Raw genomic sequence first — 19,661 nt, forward strand, 5'->3', positions numbered from 1 at the left:
TCCAACACACTCAAACTGACTTTTGATTCTTTTTTTCCGTTTCCTTCCACCCAGTGTGAGGAGCTGGAAAGGGAACCCAGGGCCGGTGGCAGGCACGCCAAAGCACTGTCCCCCATGGAGATACATGTGCCAGGCCTGCCTTTTGGATGTTTATCTGTGTAGTCAACAACTGCCCTGAAGCCCTAATACAGATCAGCAGGAACCATTTCACCCATGATTATCCACTTTCTTTCACACATGCATCATGCTAGTTAAAGGGCTGGCTGTCTTCATGCTGTTGTTAGAGACACTGAATGGTTAGAACAATGGACAAACATGCTGCCTCAGGGGCTCACAACAGCTACAGAGGCACTGAAGACCGCTGAAGAGTTAGAGGTGGGAATGGTTAGGTTTACCGAGGTATAATAACTTAAAACTTTAAAAGAGCTTAGAATTTAAGGAAATGCTAAGACATGGCTTTTCCCAAAGAGGGGAACGGTTATTGAGCCGTTAGACAACTGATTCTCTGAAGCTATTACCTACTACTCCCCCAGAGCCTGACAACTAACCCCACTTAAATTTATCTTCGGCTTCCTTTCCTCCTCCGCCATGCACCTCGAGTTCTGCACCCAACCTCCCACTTTCCCTCTCTCCTTCCCATTCCAATGCTCTCTGAGACTCCGGGTCCAGTTCTCTCTCCGTCTCAACTACTGGTCTTGCTTGCCTGATTCAACCTCCACCCTGGCATAATGCATGAACCTTCCTCTTTGGGAAAAAAAAAATCACATCTCATCCTTGTGGAGAGGTATTCAAAAAAGTATTTTAAAGAATAGAAACAGTAAGGTCTTTAAATTCCAAGCTGTTTTCCTAGTAGGGAAAAAGACGACGGAAGAGAAGCAGTGATTTCAAACCGGCTCAGACTAAGGTCACTGGTAGTGACAAGGGGACAGTTTCATTCCACCCTGCTGTCAATCAAAGCAGCTGTATATGGGGAGGGGCAGAAGGCAGCCCGATTTGCCCAAGTGGAGGGAGAGGTAAAACAAAAGGAGCCCCGAAACAAGGAAGGCAGGGCTGAGGAGAGGAAGCAAAGTCTAAATGAAAGGACTAAGGTAAGATTAAGAGTAAGGGGCAGACGGGAGAGGCAGGGAAGTTAACCAGAATGGAAGGGCAGCCCATGAGGCCAGCCGGGCGGGTAAGAGGGGTGTAGCAGCGGAGACTGCCATGCCTATGCTGGTCCACTGTGTACTTCCTTACACTGTCCGTAGCTGCCTTATCTATTTTCACCTCAGGCAGGAGCCGCCCGATGTGGGAGCCGGGCCCGATGAGCGACACCACGCCATTGCAGTCCACGGTGCTGTTGCGCTTGACGCTGCGCCGCAGACTAGGGAAGATGCGTGATGAGCGGCTGCACTGACTGTAGCCGCTGTAGCCGCTGTAGCTGCTCCGGCGCTCGCGGGCCCGGATGGGGATGAAGAGCGAATCGCGCCGGCCCTCGCTCTCCTCCACTGTGCTGTGCTCGTCGTCCGCGAACTCGTTCTCCGAGCCAGGGTCTCGGAATCTCCCAGGGCCCCGGAAGCTGAAGATGCTGCTTTTGCTGTTGTGGCGGGAGAGGAAGGGTGAGCCTGGGATGCTCAGCAGTGACTGAGAGAGGGGAGAGAGAGAGAGAAGAGAGAGAGAGAGAGAGGTGTGAAATCAGCTAGCAGCCAGATGCTACCCTGCAGGTCTCTGGCCACACCAGGGATTCCAGAAGGTTCTGCAAGGTGTAGAAGGTCTATAACCATGCATCACTTACTCTTAATCGCAGCCCACTGCCCATACACCTGGAATCACATGTCGCCAAGTTGAATGGACCCTACACATAAATCCGTTTTTTTTTTTTTTTTTTTGGTTTTTGTGTTTACTATTAGCCCTCATAGAAAATGCTTTTAAACACTGCCCAAGTTAGACTCCACAGCATATCTAGCCAAAGTCGTTACAGGTGCCAGACCACTGGCCCTCTCTCCATGGAGCTCTGATACCATTACAAGATGATGCTGTTTAGTTAGTTGGCATATGATCTACACCTTCTCCACTTTAAAGTCAACATCTTTTAAAATCAGAGTTTTAAGTGGTTGTGGGTAATTTAATTCCTAATTTAGCTGGTTGTAAGTTACATAATTCCCAGCACTCATATTTTCAAGACTCTATCATGTTTTTCATTCCTTTTTATCCTTCAACACATATTTCCATTGCACATTCCCTCCAAAATTTTATCAGTGGTTGCTATGCTTAAATGTGTTTTATTGATTACCATTGAATACTGCTCTGCACAAAAAGAATGATAAATAAGCAACCTTAAAATTTTAAACTTTCTTCTGTGACCATGAGTCCCTAAGTTACTTTTCAAATTCTCTAATATTGTTTTAGTTATAAATTTTTATGAATGTAATTGATCACACTACACACATAGTATACGCTGACAAGCAATTAACTGAAAAGTAGTTATTAAAGCGTACCTCTCCATGAGACGGCTATCTCTCAACTGTGCTTCACTGTGTGCTGACAGGACGACTTACACGTAGAAGGAGACATGGCTCACCCACACCCATTCCTAATAATCCATTTTAAGTGTTGGGAAGCTTCATTCATGCAAATATAATCTTGGAAGGAATTGTATTATAATGCCATTCAATTCTTTGAACGCCTTCCAAGTTATATGCCAAAACCACATGGCAAACCACCAGTCAAATGCATTATAAGGAGCTGTCAGCCACAGATTCACTCTTCTTTTCACCTTGTTTAGAGCAGGGAACTTGCTAGAGGATGTGCTACCCAGCTGGAAGCGGTCCCTTCCCTGACTGCTGAGGTCATCGGGAAGAGTGTGTTATTAACAATTCTCAGGACACCCTGGTTACGCTTTCACTTGAAGGCAGCTAACACAGCAGAAAAGGGAACGCTCAAAACCATGTTTTATTTTCATTACTGTTGGTATTCTAAAATAAGATGACTTTATCACAGTGTGTGCTTTAAACATGTTGTATCAGTCTTAAGGCTGCAGATTTAGCCCCTAGTTTATGGGAGTCTGCAGCATGCTCTAATTGACAGTGTTCACAATGCTAAGGGAAGTGGTCAAATGAGACTTGCCATCATGTGAAAAAGTATGACCTCGTTTTTTAATTTTTATTTATTTATTTATTTATTTATTTTTTATGGACCTCTTGGTCTTTTTTTCTTACAAGGCTTTGTGTATAATGGTGGAAATACGCACAGCACAAATGGCTGTTTTTTTATTTTATTTTTAATATATGTGTCTTCCTCACAAAACCTCTGTGATCACTTTACTCATAACAGACACATGTAAGGAAGAGATGGATTCAGAGAGTCTCACAGAGGAGTTAAGTTCCTGTGTCAGAGAATACTTTGTAGGCACTGATACTTTCAATTGTTCTTTTAGCTGACATCCGTAAGGAAATGAGCCATACTGGTGACCTGGGATGAGTGAGAAGAGGGAGCCACTGAAAAGTGAAAGGGGTGTGTGTGTGGGACACAGACACACACACAGACACACACACACACAGACAGACACACACACACACATACACACACAGACACACACACAGACACACACACAGACACAGACACACACAGACACACACATACACACACAGACACATACAGACACACACATACACACACACAGACACACACACATACACACACACACAGACACACACACATACACACACACAGACACACACACACACACAGACACACACACACACACACACACAGACACACACACAGACACACACAGACACACACACAGACACACACACAGACAAATAGACACACACACAGACACACACACACACACACACATACACACACAGGCACACAGACACACACACACACACACACACACACACGGGGACAGACACTGAAGCTTGGGCCACAGGGCATGATCTCAGGCACCACTCTATACAGGTTAAAGGTTACAGGGTCCGGTTCCTGAAAACTGATTGTTGCAAAGCATTCAAGAGCTCCAAGGGAGACAAAATTTCAGTGTGAGAGCCACTTCTGTAGGAGAAAGCAGCTTGCTAACCGACTGACCCAAGACAGTCCTCACTGCTCCTCTGAGGTACTAGTCTTACCAAAATACATCTTTGAGGGAATTTTCACAATTCAAAACTGCAGCAGGAGTTTTTGCCGTAAGGGTCAGGCCTAATTTTCTGCTAAAACGATAACTGAGTCAATATAGCATACACATTATAACTGTTAAAGGAAAACTTCTTCAGCAGACTTTTGATGATAATCCTAGAAGGGCCACTGTGTTCAGTGTTTGTCCTTGTCTCTGTGCTGTCTAGAATTCCACTTATGGTTCTATGCTCAAAGTATTTCTAGTTCCCATCTCTTCCTATAATGTAAAAGCCCCCGTCCCTTGGTGGGTTACATTCTCTTTGAAGAATTCTAATTCAATGCACTTCACTCTCTCACTGGTGACTTTCCCTTGCTGTGTGGTCTTTTCCTGACTTTGCTCTGAATAATCTACAATCTTATGAAACATGTCTGACTTTTACCACTGGAGGCCACATGAAGAAACTCATAGTCAGGGCTAGGGCTGCAGTTCAGTAACAGTGCTTAACCAGGTTCCACAAGAGTTTGAGTTCTACCCCAGCACCACACAAGAAAAGAAAAAAAAGTCAAAAAGAAAAGAAATTAGAATCACAGGTCCTTTCCACCTATGTGAAGGTAATGCCATTGTGGACCACTCATGTGCCACACACTGGCATTGTGGGAGATAAGCACAGCATCACCTCTCAGTGTCCTTACTACTATTCTGCTTCGTGCTGGCACTGAGAGGGGCCGCCACTCTGGTTAGATTCCAGCCTGCTAACTGCATCTTGTTTGTGAATGAGAGCTGGCATTATAAGGGTACACGCATGGCCAGCTCCTACACTTCCTTCTTCCAACATGTGCGTTGGTAAGTGGATCAGAGCCTCTCTGCTTCACTGTAGTCTTACTCGGGCACCCTTAGGTTGCTGCCTCTTTTGCCTAAACCCGTTCTATTCAATGTGTGCAGTGAGCACAACATTCACAGATCAGTGATGACACACAACTTACTGGCTTACAGTAAGACGAATGAACGCTAGGAGATTTTATGGCAATTAACGCTGTCATAGCATCAGAGAATGTGGTACTTTTTCTGGAAATTCATTGTTACATTTCACAGTAGTATCAGTTCATGAACAACTGGAAAAAATAGAAACTAGTTCTTCACCACAGACGGTCTGGTAAAATGACTGGCTGGAAGATGGTGTCTTAAGATATAAAGACAAAAGCTGGGCATGCTGTCATCCCAGAACTCAGGAGGCTGAGGCAGGAGGATCACACAACTTTGTGATCAGGTTAGGCTATAACATCAAGACTCCGTCTCAACAATGACAACAAACAGACAAACAGACAAAGAGGCAGGAACACAGTAAGAAGACTTTATGCCTCTGTCCCAGACAGCTGCTCCATGATGTGGAGGATCACACCGAGCGTGTCTTCAGGAAGGAGAAGTCTAAGCAGGGGAGGCAGGCTGGAGACAGCGCAAGAATGAAATGATCTGGGGTCTATGCAGGCTGTAGAGGAGGTACTTAACTATTGGGTACTCAGTCCTAGAGAGGTTTAGAGCAGGGAAATAATAGCTTATAGACAAACGAAGTAGCTAGCAACCGTAGCACTGGATTAGTTAAGTTACAAATAAAAGGCACACTCAAAAGCAACTATGAGGGTGGATATAAGAGAAACTTAATAAACTGTGTAGTGGCACAAAAATCTGATGGCCTCACTAGAAAGGCAGATTGGCAAACTAAACAGGAGCATCTTTGTATCTCCCATGGTCATCTTTGATATGTAGGATGGGCAGTCAAGCCTCCTCCAAGATTGACTGCATTTTACTTAACTTCATTGTTTCCTTCAAATGTGCACCAGGCAAGCCAGTCAGACTCCAGGAATGTCCCTTTTCCATTGCTACCACACTCTTCCTTCTCCTAGTTCAGCCTTCTGTGTCACCCTGCCAACCCCTTAGTCCTCACACAGCACTCAGCCCCTTTCCAGGTGCGGCCGTCTTTTTATTGTTGTTAAATCTCCTTGGGAACCATCTACAAGCCCCTTAAGGGCACATGGTCTCTTTAAAACCTCTTTATATCTCTTGAACTGCTTTGTATATAGTAGATATAACTAGATTACATGGCTTGCATTCTGATTATACACTGCAAACTGGCCATGCTCACACGTAATGGTTCCTTTCCCCTGGACTGAATCATGTTTCATTGACACTGCCTTGTGAATTAACTGCCACCTAAAGAAAGACATTTTATTTGACAATAAAATTTAATATTAGTTAATAAAATATCTATTATGTCTCAAGGCCATGACTCTATCAACTCCTGGGATCCAATCAGGTTTATGAAATGAATAGGTCTTACTTCTTACTTCGAAATTCTTCTTATCAACCAACTAAGTGCCCTGGCTCTTCTCTGATGATCACAGCATAGCTACTTAAGAAACGTGACTTCTATGGATTTTTCTTGGGAGACGAGCTATCAGATGTGCTGGACTTATGGGATGGGCCTTATATTTTCTACACACAAATCTGTAGCTACTCACAGGCTTGTGATCACTGGCTGTTTGAAATATGATAAACAACATGTTTTTAAATGCTTAATTTCATTTTCTTCTTATATTTTGCTTTCCAATAGCACAGTGATTCCTAGAATGTGATCTGAGGACTGCCAGTGGTCCCTAGGGGCTCTTCAGCCACCCTCCCCCAATCAGGTCAGAACCATTTGATGATGATACTAATATGATAACCACTTCAATCAATCTTATTTCCTTACAACATCTGACAGATACTGTGGGTTGGTACCTTTGCTATATTTGAAGACTTTTTAGATTTTTAATACTTTATGTCAACATTTGGAAGATCTGTAGAGCCCAGGGGTCCGAAGTTTGACAAAGAATAATACAAGATGCTATCATTCATGGTTTAAGAACTGTGCATACAAAACAGTAAAGGATTTTAGCATATTAGCACGTGGAAGTTTAAAATACACACATAAATATCTTTAAATTTTCTTAAATATAATTTATAATGAGATACACTAAAATACTTCTTAAAAAAGCTGTGTGGGGCACTCAGTCACTTTTACATTTACTTTGTGTGTGTGTGTGTGTGTGTGTGTGTGTGTGTGTGTGTGTGTGTGTGTGTGTGCTGTTATGCACATGTGTACAACTCATGGGAATCTGTTCAAGTTGGTCCAGGAATCAAACTCAGGTGGTCGGCTTTGGCAGTGAAGTCCTTTACCCACTGAGTCATCTCACTGACCCCTCAATGATTTTGAAAGGTATAAAGGTATTCTAAGACCATAAAGATTTGAAAACTTCTGCAACAGAATAAACACAATTCATGAAATAAAAACACAGCTTCAGCATAATATTTAGTAAACTGCCATGAGTCCTAAAAATGGAGAGAAATGAGTAGGGAGCAGGGAGATAGGAGATTCAGGGGAACAGAGAAGAAACAGACACATAGCTGGATGGTGCTACGGAAAACTGGAAAAAAAAAACACCTGTTTTTCGAGACAGGGTTTCTTTGTGTAGTCCTGGCTGTCCTGGAACCCACTCTGTAGACCAGGATGGCCTTGAACTCATAGGGATCCACCTGTCTCTGCCTCCGCCTCCTGAGTGCTGGGATTAAAGGTGTGCATCACCACTGATGGCTAACTGAAAATTCTTAAAATCATGTCTGTGCACCAGTGAGGAAGAATGGCTGGGCCACAAATTCTAGAGTAGAGGGAACTGAGTCCAAATCATGGCTCTAGTGCTCATTAGTATCATAACCTGAATATATTAGCAAGTCTCTCTAGGTTTCATTTCCTTCAGCCTTTCCAAATACAGTCAGAGAAACCACAGGCCGAATTCCAGGACAAAGAATATTGCTGCCATGTGGGGCATCTAAGTCTAAGCCAGTCTTGGCCGTCAGCCAAGGCCAAGAGCAAGCCTCATTTTTTTTTTCAAATGGAGAAATTAGAGGAAGTGAACACTTTCATGCAAAGCAGGACATCTCAGAACCCAGTTTTATTTTCTAAGAGAGGGAGCAATCAATGCGACTCTGCTAAAGCCTATAGATTAATCAGGGAGTATTCAATAGCCAAGCCCAGGAGCAGTGAGGTATTCATTACAGAGAGCAGTAATGCGCTCAAGACAAGGACAGAGCTACAACATAGCTGCAGTCCTCAATGGAGCAGGAGAGAGGGTATGAAGGTGACACTGAGGTGGTTGTCTGTGGGCCATAATGACATTCTAGAGGCCGTGAAGTCAGGTTTCTACATGCCCTGCATTCATTCGGCCAGCAGTATCTGCATGATAGCCATGGGTACAAAAGCTGACTTTAGACTTCATTAGAAGAGGGGATATGAACATAAATAAATACATAGATAGGGTATACATTCAGTAAAAAGCAACAAAGGTACATACACAACACGATGGGAAGATGGAATAGAGACTGCTGCTTTGGGGGCAAGGGGCCAGGGGACAATTCCTCACAGAAAGATGTGAAGAACAACTGTGATGTGGACTTTTACAGACGGAGCAACTCAGGGCATTTCCACATAAGGCAGAAAACAAATATCAAATAGGAGAAATATCTGGTGGTTTGTTCAGGATGAAGGACTGGGTGCCTGATGGGACCCAATGATTAGAAACCGAAGGATGGATGGATCATATCCAGCTGCAGGTGGTGTGACAAACTCTATGATAAAGAGCCAGAACTTTATTAGCAAATAGAATTACTCTCATTAGGGAGATTCTCTCAGTCTTCTTAATGAAACTATTCTGAACTATCAATATTTTCTTTTAATACTCAATGTAAGCTCCCATTTCCTTAGATAAGATTTTACATTTTCTATGATATGGAAAAATTAAAATGGTCAGGGAGCATCTTCCTGTCTACAAACATCGGCTTTGCCCTTGCCTATTTTCCTCAAGTTTCAAGGAAGAAGGGATAAGGTGTCCATTTCCTGCTAACAACTACATCTATTTCCTGTCATCAAGACTGTCACCCACTTTTATTCTTTTGTACTTCATCTCTAACCTGACTTTGTCAGTTTTTGTTGCCCCATTATAAAAAATGCTTATTTTTATCCATACTTTTTGTGTTTACTTATTTTGAAATTTTATTTTCTGCGTATGGGTATTTTGCCTGTATGTCTTTCTGTGTATGCTGGTGCTGGTGGAGGCCAGAAGAGGGTGTGCTGGGAACCAAGCCTGGTCTTCTGGAAGAGCATTCTCTGCAGCTATGTGTATTGTTTCGTTTCTTTCAGTAGCCATGGCTGTTCTGGAACTCATTCCGTAGACCAGGCTGGTGTCGAATTTGCCTCCAATCCAGAGCTCTACCTGCCTCTGCTTCTTCGGTGCTACGATTAAAGGCGTGCACCACTGCAGTCAGCTGTGTCTTGTTTTCTCGAGTAGGGTCTTGCTATGTACCCATGTTGGCCTTGAACTTGGGATTCTCTTGCTTTGCCATCTGAGTCTTGAAATTACCAGTAAGGCCAGGCGGTGGTGGCGCACGCCTTAAATCCCAACACTTGGGAGGCAGATACAGGTGAAATCTCTGAGTTTGAGACCAGCCTGGGCTACAAGAGCTAGTTCTAGGACGGGCTCCAAGACACAGAGAAACCTTGTCTTGAGAAGACAAAAAAAACCACAAAAAAACAAAAAAAGGGAAATTACCAGTATGTGCCACCACATCAAACTTTCACACACACTCTTTAAATCTACACTCAGTGTCTCCTCTTCACTCAGTGTGGCAGCCATCTTCATCCTGTATGAAACTGTATCACTAAGTTCTCAATGACTTTTCTGCTGCCAGATTGAAGAGATACTTCCAACTCAGATTTCACTAGGCAACTCTGGGCAATTTCAGCCAACTGACTACTACCCTGTATTCTCCAACCCTTCTACTCAGAGCCTACCAAACTCACTGTTCTGTTAGCACCCCTACTGTCCATTCATCCACATCCCAGCTCCTACTCCATGAACAACAACAGTCATGTCAGTAGCCTGAGTTCTGTCACCCAATTTGTCCTTCCTGAGTGGTGCCAAGTAACTCAAATTTGGGATGTCTAAGCTGTAAAATACTTTTCTTTCAAACCAGGAGCATCCTTTCCTGTCTATTGCTTCTGCCTCATCAGCACACACATCAGTTATCTGGGACTAAATTCTGTCTATCCTTTCTTTAAGTCTCATTCAGAATTTATCTTTTCCAGGCTGCCATAGTAGGACCCCGAGGGCAGGGCTGAGTGAGGTTTGACCATCTCTTAAATCTCTAGGACCTAGGACCATCCTTGACTCTTGGTAGATACTACATACATTCTTGCTACATGAACAATGAGAATCATATTTTAGAAAGTGATCTGTTGACAGCACAAGACAAAAAGGAGAGAGAGAAAGACTGAAGAAGACACAGCTGCAGAGGAAAAACTTTGAGCCAAACTAAGATTAACGGGAACATGAAGATGGGTGTGCACAGGAAAGACGTCATGACATAACGTACAGGACTGGTCAAAGACCTAGAGGGGGGGTGAGAGATGCAAAGGCATGCTGGACAGACAGCTCAGTGGTTAAAAGATGCAAAGGCAGGCTGGACAGACAGCTCAGTGGTTAAGAGATGCAAAGGCAGGCTGGACAGATAGCTCAGTGGTTAAGAGATGCAAAGGCAGGCTGGACAGATAGCTCAGTGGTTAAGAGATGCAAAGGCGAGAAGAATCATCTCTGTGAATAAAACAAAAGACACTGGATATACTGCTCCCTCCCCTGTAACTGTGCTCTATCCACACCTACCAAGTTTCCAGCATTTTCTAAAATGGGAATTAAATGGTCACCAAATATCTTTAAAACTCCAAGTGGCCCACCATAAGCTGATATTTACAATAACAAAATGATAAGTAACTGACAGTTTCTTTGCCTATTCTTGGTTTCCACATTTATCAAAGCTGGATAAAACTGGAGGCTTCGATACATTACAGGGTAATTTATAATACCATATAGTCACAACAATTAATTGCTAGAAATTGCCATGCTCAAATAAGATATCCTAGACTTTCACAACAGATATTATTAGCAGCAACCACACACAGTTAGCAAAGTTCTGCCACAAATAAGAGAAAAGCCCTCCTGGTGTTTGACGCTAAGCTTGCTAGTGTGATGTAAATCACCAGTGTGAAGCAAGGTTGCCAACCATGAACATGATCACATGTCCCTGGGGCTGCCTCTCACAGACAAGTCTCTGCAAAGTGCTGGTGAGGCTTCCATCTGGGGAAGAAGGTCAGTGCAAGGATGAGTCTGGGAGCTGCCAAGGACATGAAGAAAGTGCAAAGAGTTTACCTGATTCATGATGGAAAACTTCCTCCCTATCCTGTTGTCTGGCAGCCGGAAGCCCTTCCTTCTCAGACCATCTTCCGATTCGGACTTAAACACCTTCTCGGGATCTCCTTTCTCCTCCCCTTCAGAGAGTTCCTTCTGCTTCCTCTTCTTCCGCCTGTTCCGGCGCTCCTTGGCACTCTTTGAGCTGAGTTTAGAGAGTTCAGATGAGCTCCGTGGAGAGCCGACCCCTTCTTCACCTTCTTCTTCGATGGCATCTTCTGAGACAGTGCCTGCTGAGGTGGCCATCGCAGCAGCCTAGGAAAGAGGCCATCCCGACAGACCTAGTCAGAAGCACTGTCTGCAGCCACCCAAGTCAGCCACTGACACACAAGGACATGAGCCCGACCCAAGGAGGAGGCTGTGGTCAGCACTGGCTGCTATCACCTTCTGGGTGAGTTTGCATCCTGGTACACAGGCCTGAGTGACCACAGCACTCATGGCAAGCATGCTGGGATTTACTCTGAGTATCCCAGATAAGGACCTGATTGCCTTCTTCATACAACATATTTCTTAGTGAGCAACAATGTAAATGAATGCTTAGAAACCATACCACATATTATCAGGCAAGCACAGCAAAATAATAAATATAGCTGCATGTAAATATATATATATATACATATACATATATATACAAAAAGATAAATGGTTAGAGTAATAGAATTACAATTGCTTCTAAATTTTATTTTTTGTCTATATCATCATCTTAAATTTTCAAAAATTATTATTGTATGAATGTGCATGGTACATGTGTGTATGTATGTGTATGTCTGTGTATAGAGATCAAAGGAATAACTTTTATGAAGTTGGTTTTTGCATTCCATGTTTACATGTATTCTGGAACTCAAACTCAAGACACCAGGCTTGTGTGGCAAGCATTTATTTTTAACCCACTGAGCCATCTTACTGTATCTCCCATCTCCTTGAGTGTGTGTGTGTGTGTATGTGCTCACGTACATGCGCGTGTGCCCCTATGAACCATTGTGTTCAGTTGAGGCTGGAGGTGAACATAGGATCCCATCCACCCTGTTTTTTGAGACAGAGTCTCTCACTAGTCTAGAACTTAACCAAATAGACTAGGCTGGATTGCCAGGGATCCCTGAGAGCCACCTGTCTCTGCCTCTTCAGGGCTAGACTTATAAATGTGAGACATCATGTTTGGCTTTTTCTGTGGGTTCTGGAGATAAAATCAAGTCTTCATGCTTGTGTGGCAAGAACTTTAATTGACAGCATTCTCTCCCTATATTTTCCTTTAAATTAGGAATAATACTTTATGGCCATAATGAATCTTTGAAGGGCATTTTAATGCCCCCCATGTGGCTGTGTTTGGGGGTACAGTCTTACCGCAGAGGACCTGTGCTCAGGATGCACAAAGCTCTACTCAATCCCCAACATCAGGTCAATAGACAAAGCAGACTAGGCTGATTGAAGCGTTGCATTAACTAACAGTAGTTAATAAGTGGATAATTTCCCAGTCACCCCAGCAGCTGGACGCTGAGCTGAGGTAGTCAATAAAGGAGCAATTGCAAAGGCAATCAGTCTGAGCTCAGCGTCATCATCATCAAGAAGGCTGCTGCACACAGTCACCCACCTGGGCCTCTTCCTGCTGCTTCTTGAGCTGCTCCAGCATTGCTTTGAACTCAGCTTCTTTTTGCTCAGCCTCTTCCAATGTTGCCTGGTTCTGCTCTTCATAAGCCATGGCTACCACAGCCAAGATCAAGTTCACCAAGTAGAAAGAACCCACAAAGATGACCAAGACAAAGAAGATCATGTATGTTTTCCCAGCAGCTCGTAAGGTCTGAAAGACAAAGGCCATCTCTTCAGTTATTTCCATTGAATGAAACAGGATGAAAACACAATATGAACCCAGCTCCTCAGCAGGGACCACTGCCAGCCGACTGGGTAGGTCAGAGCTTCCTTGTATGGTACTTTGCACCAATTCCATATCCCAGTGGTCAAATGCCTTCCTAACACTTAAGCTTCAGTTCTACTATAGAGAAAATATCCCCTGCATTTTTCTTTCATAGAAAAATATTGTATTTATCATCTGTCTGTCCATCCATCCGTCCATCTATCTATCCATCTTTCGTATATCTATCTTCTATCATTTATCTCTCTATCCACCCATCATCTATCTATCTATCTATCTATATACCTACCTTCTATCATCTATCTATTTTAGACAAGGTCTCACAATGTAGCCCTGGTTGATACAGAACTTGCTATATAAATCAGACTGGCTTTACACTCCCAGTGATCCTCCTGCCCTTATCTCCTGAGTGCCAGGACTGCAGACTCATAACATAGACCTGGCTCTTTATTCTTTCAGTTAGCAAGGATATAATGGAATTTAGTGTCTATTATGCCCAACAGTAAGAAGTGACTTGGGGACTGGAATTAGAAGCTTCTTTTAAAGAAGTTCCTTTTTGCAAGAGAGAATTATTTGTTATTCTCTAATTAACCAGCATCCTCAGATACCACAGTCAAAGAGAAAACAATGGATCGTTATGGGATCATCAGCAACGCCAATTTCCTCATTATGACTTGAGAAAATACAAGATACCTGAAGTCCTCAATGTGGCCCAATAGGATACAGCCTTATTCTCACTCATACCACATACCGGAACAAGTTCAAAATTACAGCTCTAAGTCATACATCAAGGTACCACGCATAGAAATCCCATCATTTTAATATGGGGAAATGCCTTGTACAAATGAGTGTTTGGTATTTCTTAGATGCTCTAACACTGAGACCCCAGGAAAACGCACTGCAGAGAACGAAGTGTGAGGATGCAGTAGGCTGCCAACCTCCAGGCCACCCTGAGGCTGTCAAGGTGTAAGCTACAGTGGACATGACTACACATTCAAGAGACAGGGCTGAGGGCCGTGAATTTACCCATCCTGCTGTGCGGAAGGTGCCATTCTCAGATCCTATTCAGTTCTTCACTACAGGTCTGTCACATGCAGGTTCCCCACTCATCGTATCCTCATGAGGACTACATTGCTAAAGAAAAAGAGGTATTACTTACCAACTGGTATAAGTTCTCCCAGTAGTCCTGCGTCATAAGGCGAAACAATGCCAAGAAGGCCCAGCTGAAAGTGTCAAAGCTTGTATAGCCGTAGTTGGGGTTCCTTCCTGCTTTCATACACTGGTATCCCTCTGGGCATTGCCTGAAGAAAGAAAAGGACATACACTGGGATGGCACACAGCTCTGGGGAAGAGGACTTACATAGTAACTTCAAGTCCCTCGATTTTATTCCTGGCAACACACACACGCACACACACATACACACACACACACACACACGTACACACACATGCACATGTGCATACACACAAATGCGTATATCTACAGGTACATGTGCATATACATGCACACGTGCACGCACACACACACACAGAATGAGAGAGTAAGGAAGTTTAGGGATTTTCGAAAATTATCCTACCAAATCATGACCTTGGAAATAATAAATCACACAAACCCATCTATTCCATGCCCTTGAAGATAGAAATAATCACGTTTACAGCCAGACAACAAAATTGGAAGAAATATAACCAGAGAGAGAAAGAGAGAGATGGGGGGGGTGTAGGAGGAGGAAGAGGAGGAGAAAGGAAAGAAAATAACCACTAGTCAATGTCTGGGGAAGGCCTAGAATCCAAATGACCTGGCAGTTTTCAAGGATACAGATGCTGAGATCTGTGCACACCTAGGTGCTGGAAGCTCAGTGGGCAGAACCCATGGATGAGCACTTTAAAGATGAGACAGGTGGCTGCATGTGTGCCAAGAGCAAGAACCACTGCCTTGTGATAGCATAGATCCATATCAACATATAATTTCAATCAAATTATTAATTGATTAATTAATAATTCAAATGAGCTACTATTGTCAAGGACAAATACTTAGAAGTTAGGTTTGCTGGTTGGTGGTGGCGCACGCCTTTAATCCTAGCACTCGGGAGGCAGAGGCAGGCGGATCTCTGAGTTTGAGGCCGGGCTGGACCGACAGCCTCCAAAACAATACAGAGAAACCAAAAAAAAAAAAAAAAAAAAAAAAGAAGTTAGGTTCTTCTTGGTTGTCTGTTCTTCTAACATTTGCTGTGCCTAAATTATAGGGATTTCAATGAGTCAATTATATGATTTCTTCTGCTTTTGAACTTATTTGATGTCTCTTTTAATGTAATTTCTAGTGTCTACTTAATATAGAACTTAACACGACTTCTAGGTGCCAGGATCATATTAAAACAGCAGATCCTAAGGGACCATTGTACTGAGGGAACCATCAACTACCTCACGTGTTTACAGAACAGTTGCATGGATAGAACTATATTACATATATATATATTATATATATATGTTATATAGTGAACCATCACCACTCTGCATGTGTTTACAGAACAGCTGTGTGGATAGTATTATAATACATACACACACACAACATATATATACATATATATTATATAGTGAACCATTACCACCCTGCACATGTTTACTGAACAGTTGTGTGGATAGTATTTAACAAGCCCCTTTACAGTAACCCTGTGAGGAAGAGAGCATAGCTATTAGATCTACTTCATGGAGGAGGAAATTGAGACTTGAATAGGTTGATGGCTTGGCAATATTCTTGGAACTCAAATAGGAGCTGATTCTAAGTTGGTTATCTATCCCTTCCCCATAGTGTCAGACCTAATGTACTTTGGGTTGTCATTGGATGCTGAACTCTTCAGCAAGACAGTGTCCTTGTTTCACATTGTAACATTTGTATTAACAGAGGAAGAGAGGGCCAATAAGAGACATGTAAGCCATTGGGTGCTACAGAGTTTCCCTTATCCTTTCACAGTTTTGATTTTTTGAGATTATTGGTGCATTCACCTTCAAGTGAGATGTCAACTCTGGATGGTCAAATATTAAATGGAAAGAAAATCTGAGTCAGCCGATAGGTCAGACTCACGTGCGGGGCCCAGTGTGTGAGCATAAGGTGAGAATGTTGCTCATCCAATACTAGGCACACTAAGGAAAAACAATGTTAAGTGAGCTACTTACCCAGCATCGGAACTGTTCCCACAGAGCAAGGGTTCTAGCATGCCAGGAACTGTATAAAAGTTTGCTGGAAAAGTTGGAAGAGGCAGGAAATGAATAGGCAGATTTCAGTGAATGAGAGGAAAAGGTGACACGGTCCCTAGCTTGCCAACAACAGCAGCTATTGATCTTAGCTCATATAAATCTTTCACAACAGCAGAAAGCTGATGAGAATTCCCCCCATTAATGATCTCCTGTGTCTAAAGCCAAGAGCTACCCAAAAGCCCTTGAGGTAGTGCTGGAGTCACAGGCACCTGACTCACGGTATTTCAGCTCCGCATGCCAGGCTCTGGTACTTGGATTGAAGGTGCTAAGTCAGTGGTTCACAACCTCCCTTGAAGCTGCAACTTGTTCATACAGTTCCTTATGCTGTGGTGACCCCCATCCATAAAATTATTTTACTGCTACTGCATAGCTGTAATTTTGCTACTGTTGTGAATTGTAATGTAAATATCTGATATGCAGGATGTCTGATATGTGACTCCCAAATAAATGGGTCACAACCCACAGGTTGAGAACCACTGGTCTAAAGTAAGTTTCTGAGATCTTCGTTCCTTTATACAACTTTATCCTTTTATCCTTGTAATATTTTTATCAAGATGCTCTAAAATGCTGCACTAGACATTCATTGCCATGTCCTACTTTAAATCAGAAGGCTCTGTCCCTGAGATCTCTTTTGCAACACTTTCTTGAGGCTACTTAATTGATTTTATTTCTCTTGAGTGACTAGTGGTGATACTGCTTTTTTTTTTGTTAATAGAAACAGCATTACACCAAATTCTCCTTAATTTAAAATCCCAGAGCTTTGATTCCTCAAATGAAGTTATTAAAACTCAACTGTAGTAAGATCAAATGGCATCTTAGCGATCACCTGACTCCCTAGACAAGGTCTATTGCAAAGCTCTCATGAGCATCAAAGAGCTTTGGTTCATAAGCATAGTCTAGACTGAATGCTTAACTCTTTCAGGTAAATCAGCAATGCAAAGCTTACTCAGCTTCTAAAGCAGAAGTTTAAGGGTGCATGTGAGGACATTCTAAGCATTCCTTTGGTTTTCAAGGGCTGAGGCTTAATCAGGCATAGCGGGGCACACCAGCACTTGGGAGGCAGAGGCAGGTGGATCTCTGAGTTCAAGGTCAGCCTGGCCTCATAGCAAGCTCCAGGATAGCCATCACCACATAGTGAGAACCTCTCTAAAAATAAAATAAAATAAAATTAAAGGATTTGAGAGCTCCTGCACAGGCCTGTCTTGGAGACAGGGCAACAGTGTCCCAGGCCAAGTCTGGCAGGGCTGAACCTTTCTGGGCCGGATCACTTTGTGTAGCTTGGCTGCAGCCCCTGACAATTAACCTTGGGTCAAGCTTGGCTCTTGCGGTGGAGGGAACACCTACTTTTATTGTTGATATACTCTTCCCAGTCAAAGCCTCGGGTGCCATTTTCAAGATAGCTCTCATTGAAGTTTATGGGCCACACCACACACTTGTTTCGAAGGTTCCCCATGAACAGTTGCAGGCCAATCAGGGCGAAAACACTCAAGCAGAACACGGTCAAGATCATCACATCAGACAGCTTCTTCACAGACTGAATGAGGGCACCCACGATTGTCTTCAGGCCTGAAGAGACAGAGCCCCCCAAGACACAGTCAACTCAAAGTCCTCCCTACTTTCCTTAGCCCCCCACTTAGTCCTACCTTTAACTCTCCCATAGTACCCCCCTTGAAATATGGCCACTGCATCTTTACACACAGAGTAAGAATGTGTAGGTAGGTGCTGTCAGTTTCCAAAAGTATCCATTTCTAAGCTAATAATCCTTTAAAAAAAATCAGAAGTCGCCTCTATTAGCATGAGGCTCCGTTCTCCCTGGACATACTCCCCTCTGCTCAGGGCCTTCACACACGCTGCTCCCTTCTCCCAGATGCCCCATTCCTTCTCTTGCCCTCCCCACCTAACTCTGCCTCCCCTGCTGGTCTCAGTGAAAGCACTGCCCAAGATGCCCTCCCTGCCTTCCCAACTCACCTCCCGTTCCTACCATTGCTATTGCTTTAGCGGAACCTTCTAGTCTCCCCTGTAGCATCTGTCATGGTTATAATTCATTTTCTGCCTGACTTGTCCACAGTCGTATCTGTAGTATCTAACTCTCGATAAATATTTGTTGAGTAAACAAGTAAGAAAGGACCAGTGATTAAGGAGGCTTCCACGTTGGAAAGGGAACCATTGGATAGTTTATAAGCCAGTAAGCAAGAAGGTACATTATCTTTCCTGAAGAACTCTGGAAATGCCATTGTATTGAAAAGATTGTTATCAATGCAGTATTTATAATTTGCTTTTCTGTTTAAAACTACATGTCCTGCTTGCTTCAGTAACCTTCCTTGTGGCAAAATGAGATACTTGTAACTCATTTTAATGTAAGGTTTTATTTTATTTTTGTGGTTGGTACTGGATTCAATGTTTTCCACATGCCAGGCTCATGCCTCCCAAGGAGTTATGTTATACCAGTTCCAATTTGAGGTTTAAATGCAAGACAATGGGTTCAAATTTAACCCTGAAAACAGTCACTTCTACATTGCATAGGGAGATATCAATGATGGGAGACATATAAAACTACAATTATAGGTTTACGGTGCTTGAATCAAAAGAGTCTATGTGTGGCAATCCTCAGCATGCCCGACAGCAGGCTATTGTAGGACATGGCCCACAAAACACGAACACTCCTGCAGTGTACAAGATGAGCAAGAGACTCTGAGCCTTGACACACACAGGCTTAGAGAGGAGGTCAGCCTTGATCAACTTCTGATGGCAAGAATATAAGGCTGGCATTCCAGGGACAGCTGATGTGATCTTTTGCTGGCCCTGGTTGGGTGGCTCCTCACTAATCCTAATCAAGGTGTGCTACTTACAGTATCATCTGAGTGCTACAACTAATCCTCTGGGCTCTCAGCATTTTCATCTTTAAAAGGATGATTGGAACGAGGCTGTGCTAGGTGACAGAGCATTTGCCTAGCACAGGGAAGGCCCTGGTTTCCCAGCCTCAGCACCACCAGAAATAAGTGAGTAAATAAAGAGAGACAGTCACAGCTGACCACCAGACTGCCATGAGGATTGAGTGTGTTCATAGTAACAGAGCCGCTGGGGCACAGTGAAGGAGGTTAACTATTATTGTCTG

At 43.3% G+C, this 19,661-nt stretch overlaps 1 protein-coding gene across 2 annotated transcripts in view; it reads right to left on the reverse strand.

Annotated features, from left to right (window-relative positions):
* The window catches only part of Scn8a (sodium voltage-gated channel alpha subunit 8), a 163,516-nt gene that overhangs the window by 57,214 nt on the left and 86,641 nt on the right, over positions 1 to 19,661 (reverse strand). For both annotated transcript variants that reach the window (XM_040753785.1, XM_040753786.1), the window contains exons 7-12: positions 17,891 to 18,112; positions 16,466 to 16,529; positions 14,454 to 14,595; positions 13,016 to 13,222; positions 11,389 to 11,682; positions 1,264 to 1,620 (exon numbers count right to left, since the gene is read on the reverse strand). In XM_040753785.1, the coding sequence (XP_040609719.1) occupies positions 1,264 to 1,620; positions 11,389 to 11,682; positions 13,016 to 13,222; positions 14,454 to 14,595; positions 16,466 to 16,529; positions 17,891 to 18,112 (1,286 nt within the window). The remainder of the gene's footprint in view (positions 1 to 1,263; positions 1,621 to 11,388; positions 11,683 to 13,015; positions 13,223 to 14,453; positions 14,596 to 16,465; positions 16,530 to 17,890; positions 18,113 to 19,661) is intronic.

Source organism: Mesocricetus auratus, unplaced genomic scaffold (genome assembly GCF_017639785.1).
Source record: "Mesocricetus auratus isolate SY011 unplaced genomic scaffold, BCM_Maur_2.0 Super-Scaffold_100010, whole genome shotgun sequence".
In the NCBI taxonomy this organism is placed as follows: domain Eukaryota; kingdom Metazoa; phylum Chordata; class Mammalia; order Rodentia; family Cricetidae; genus Mesocricetus; species Mesocricetus auratus.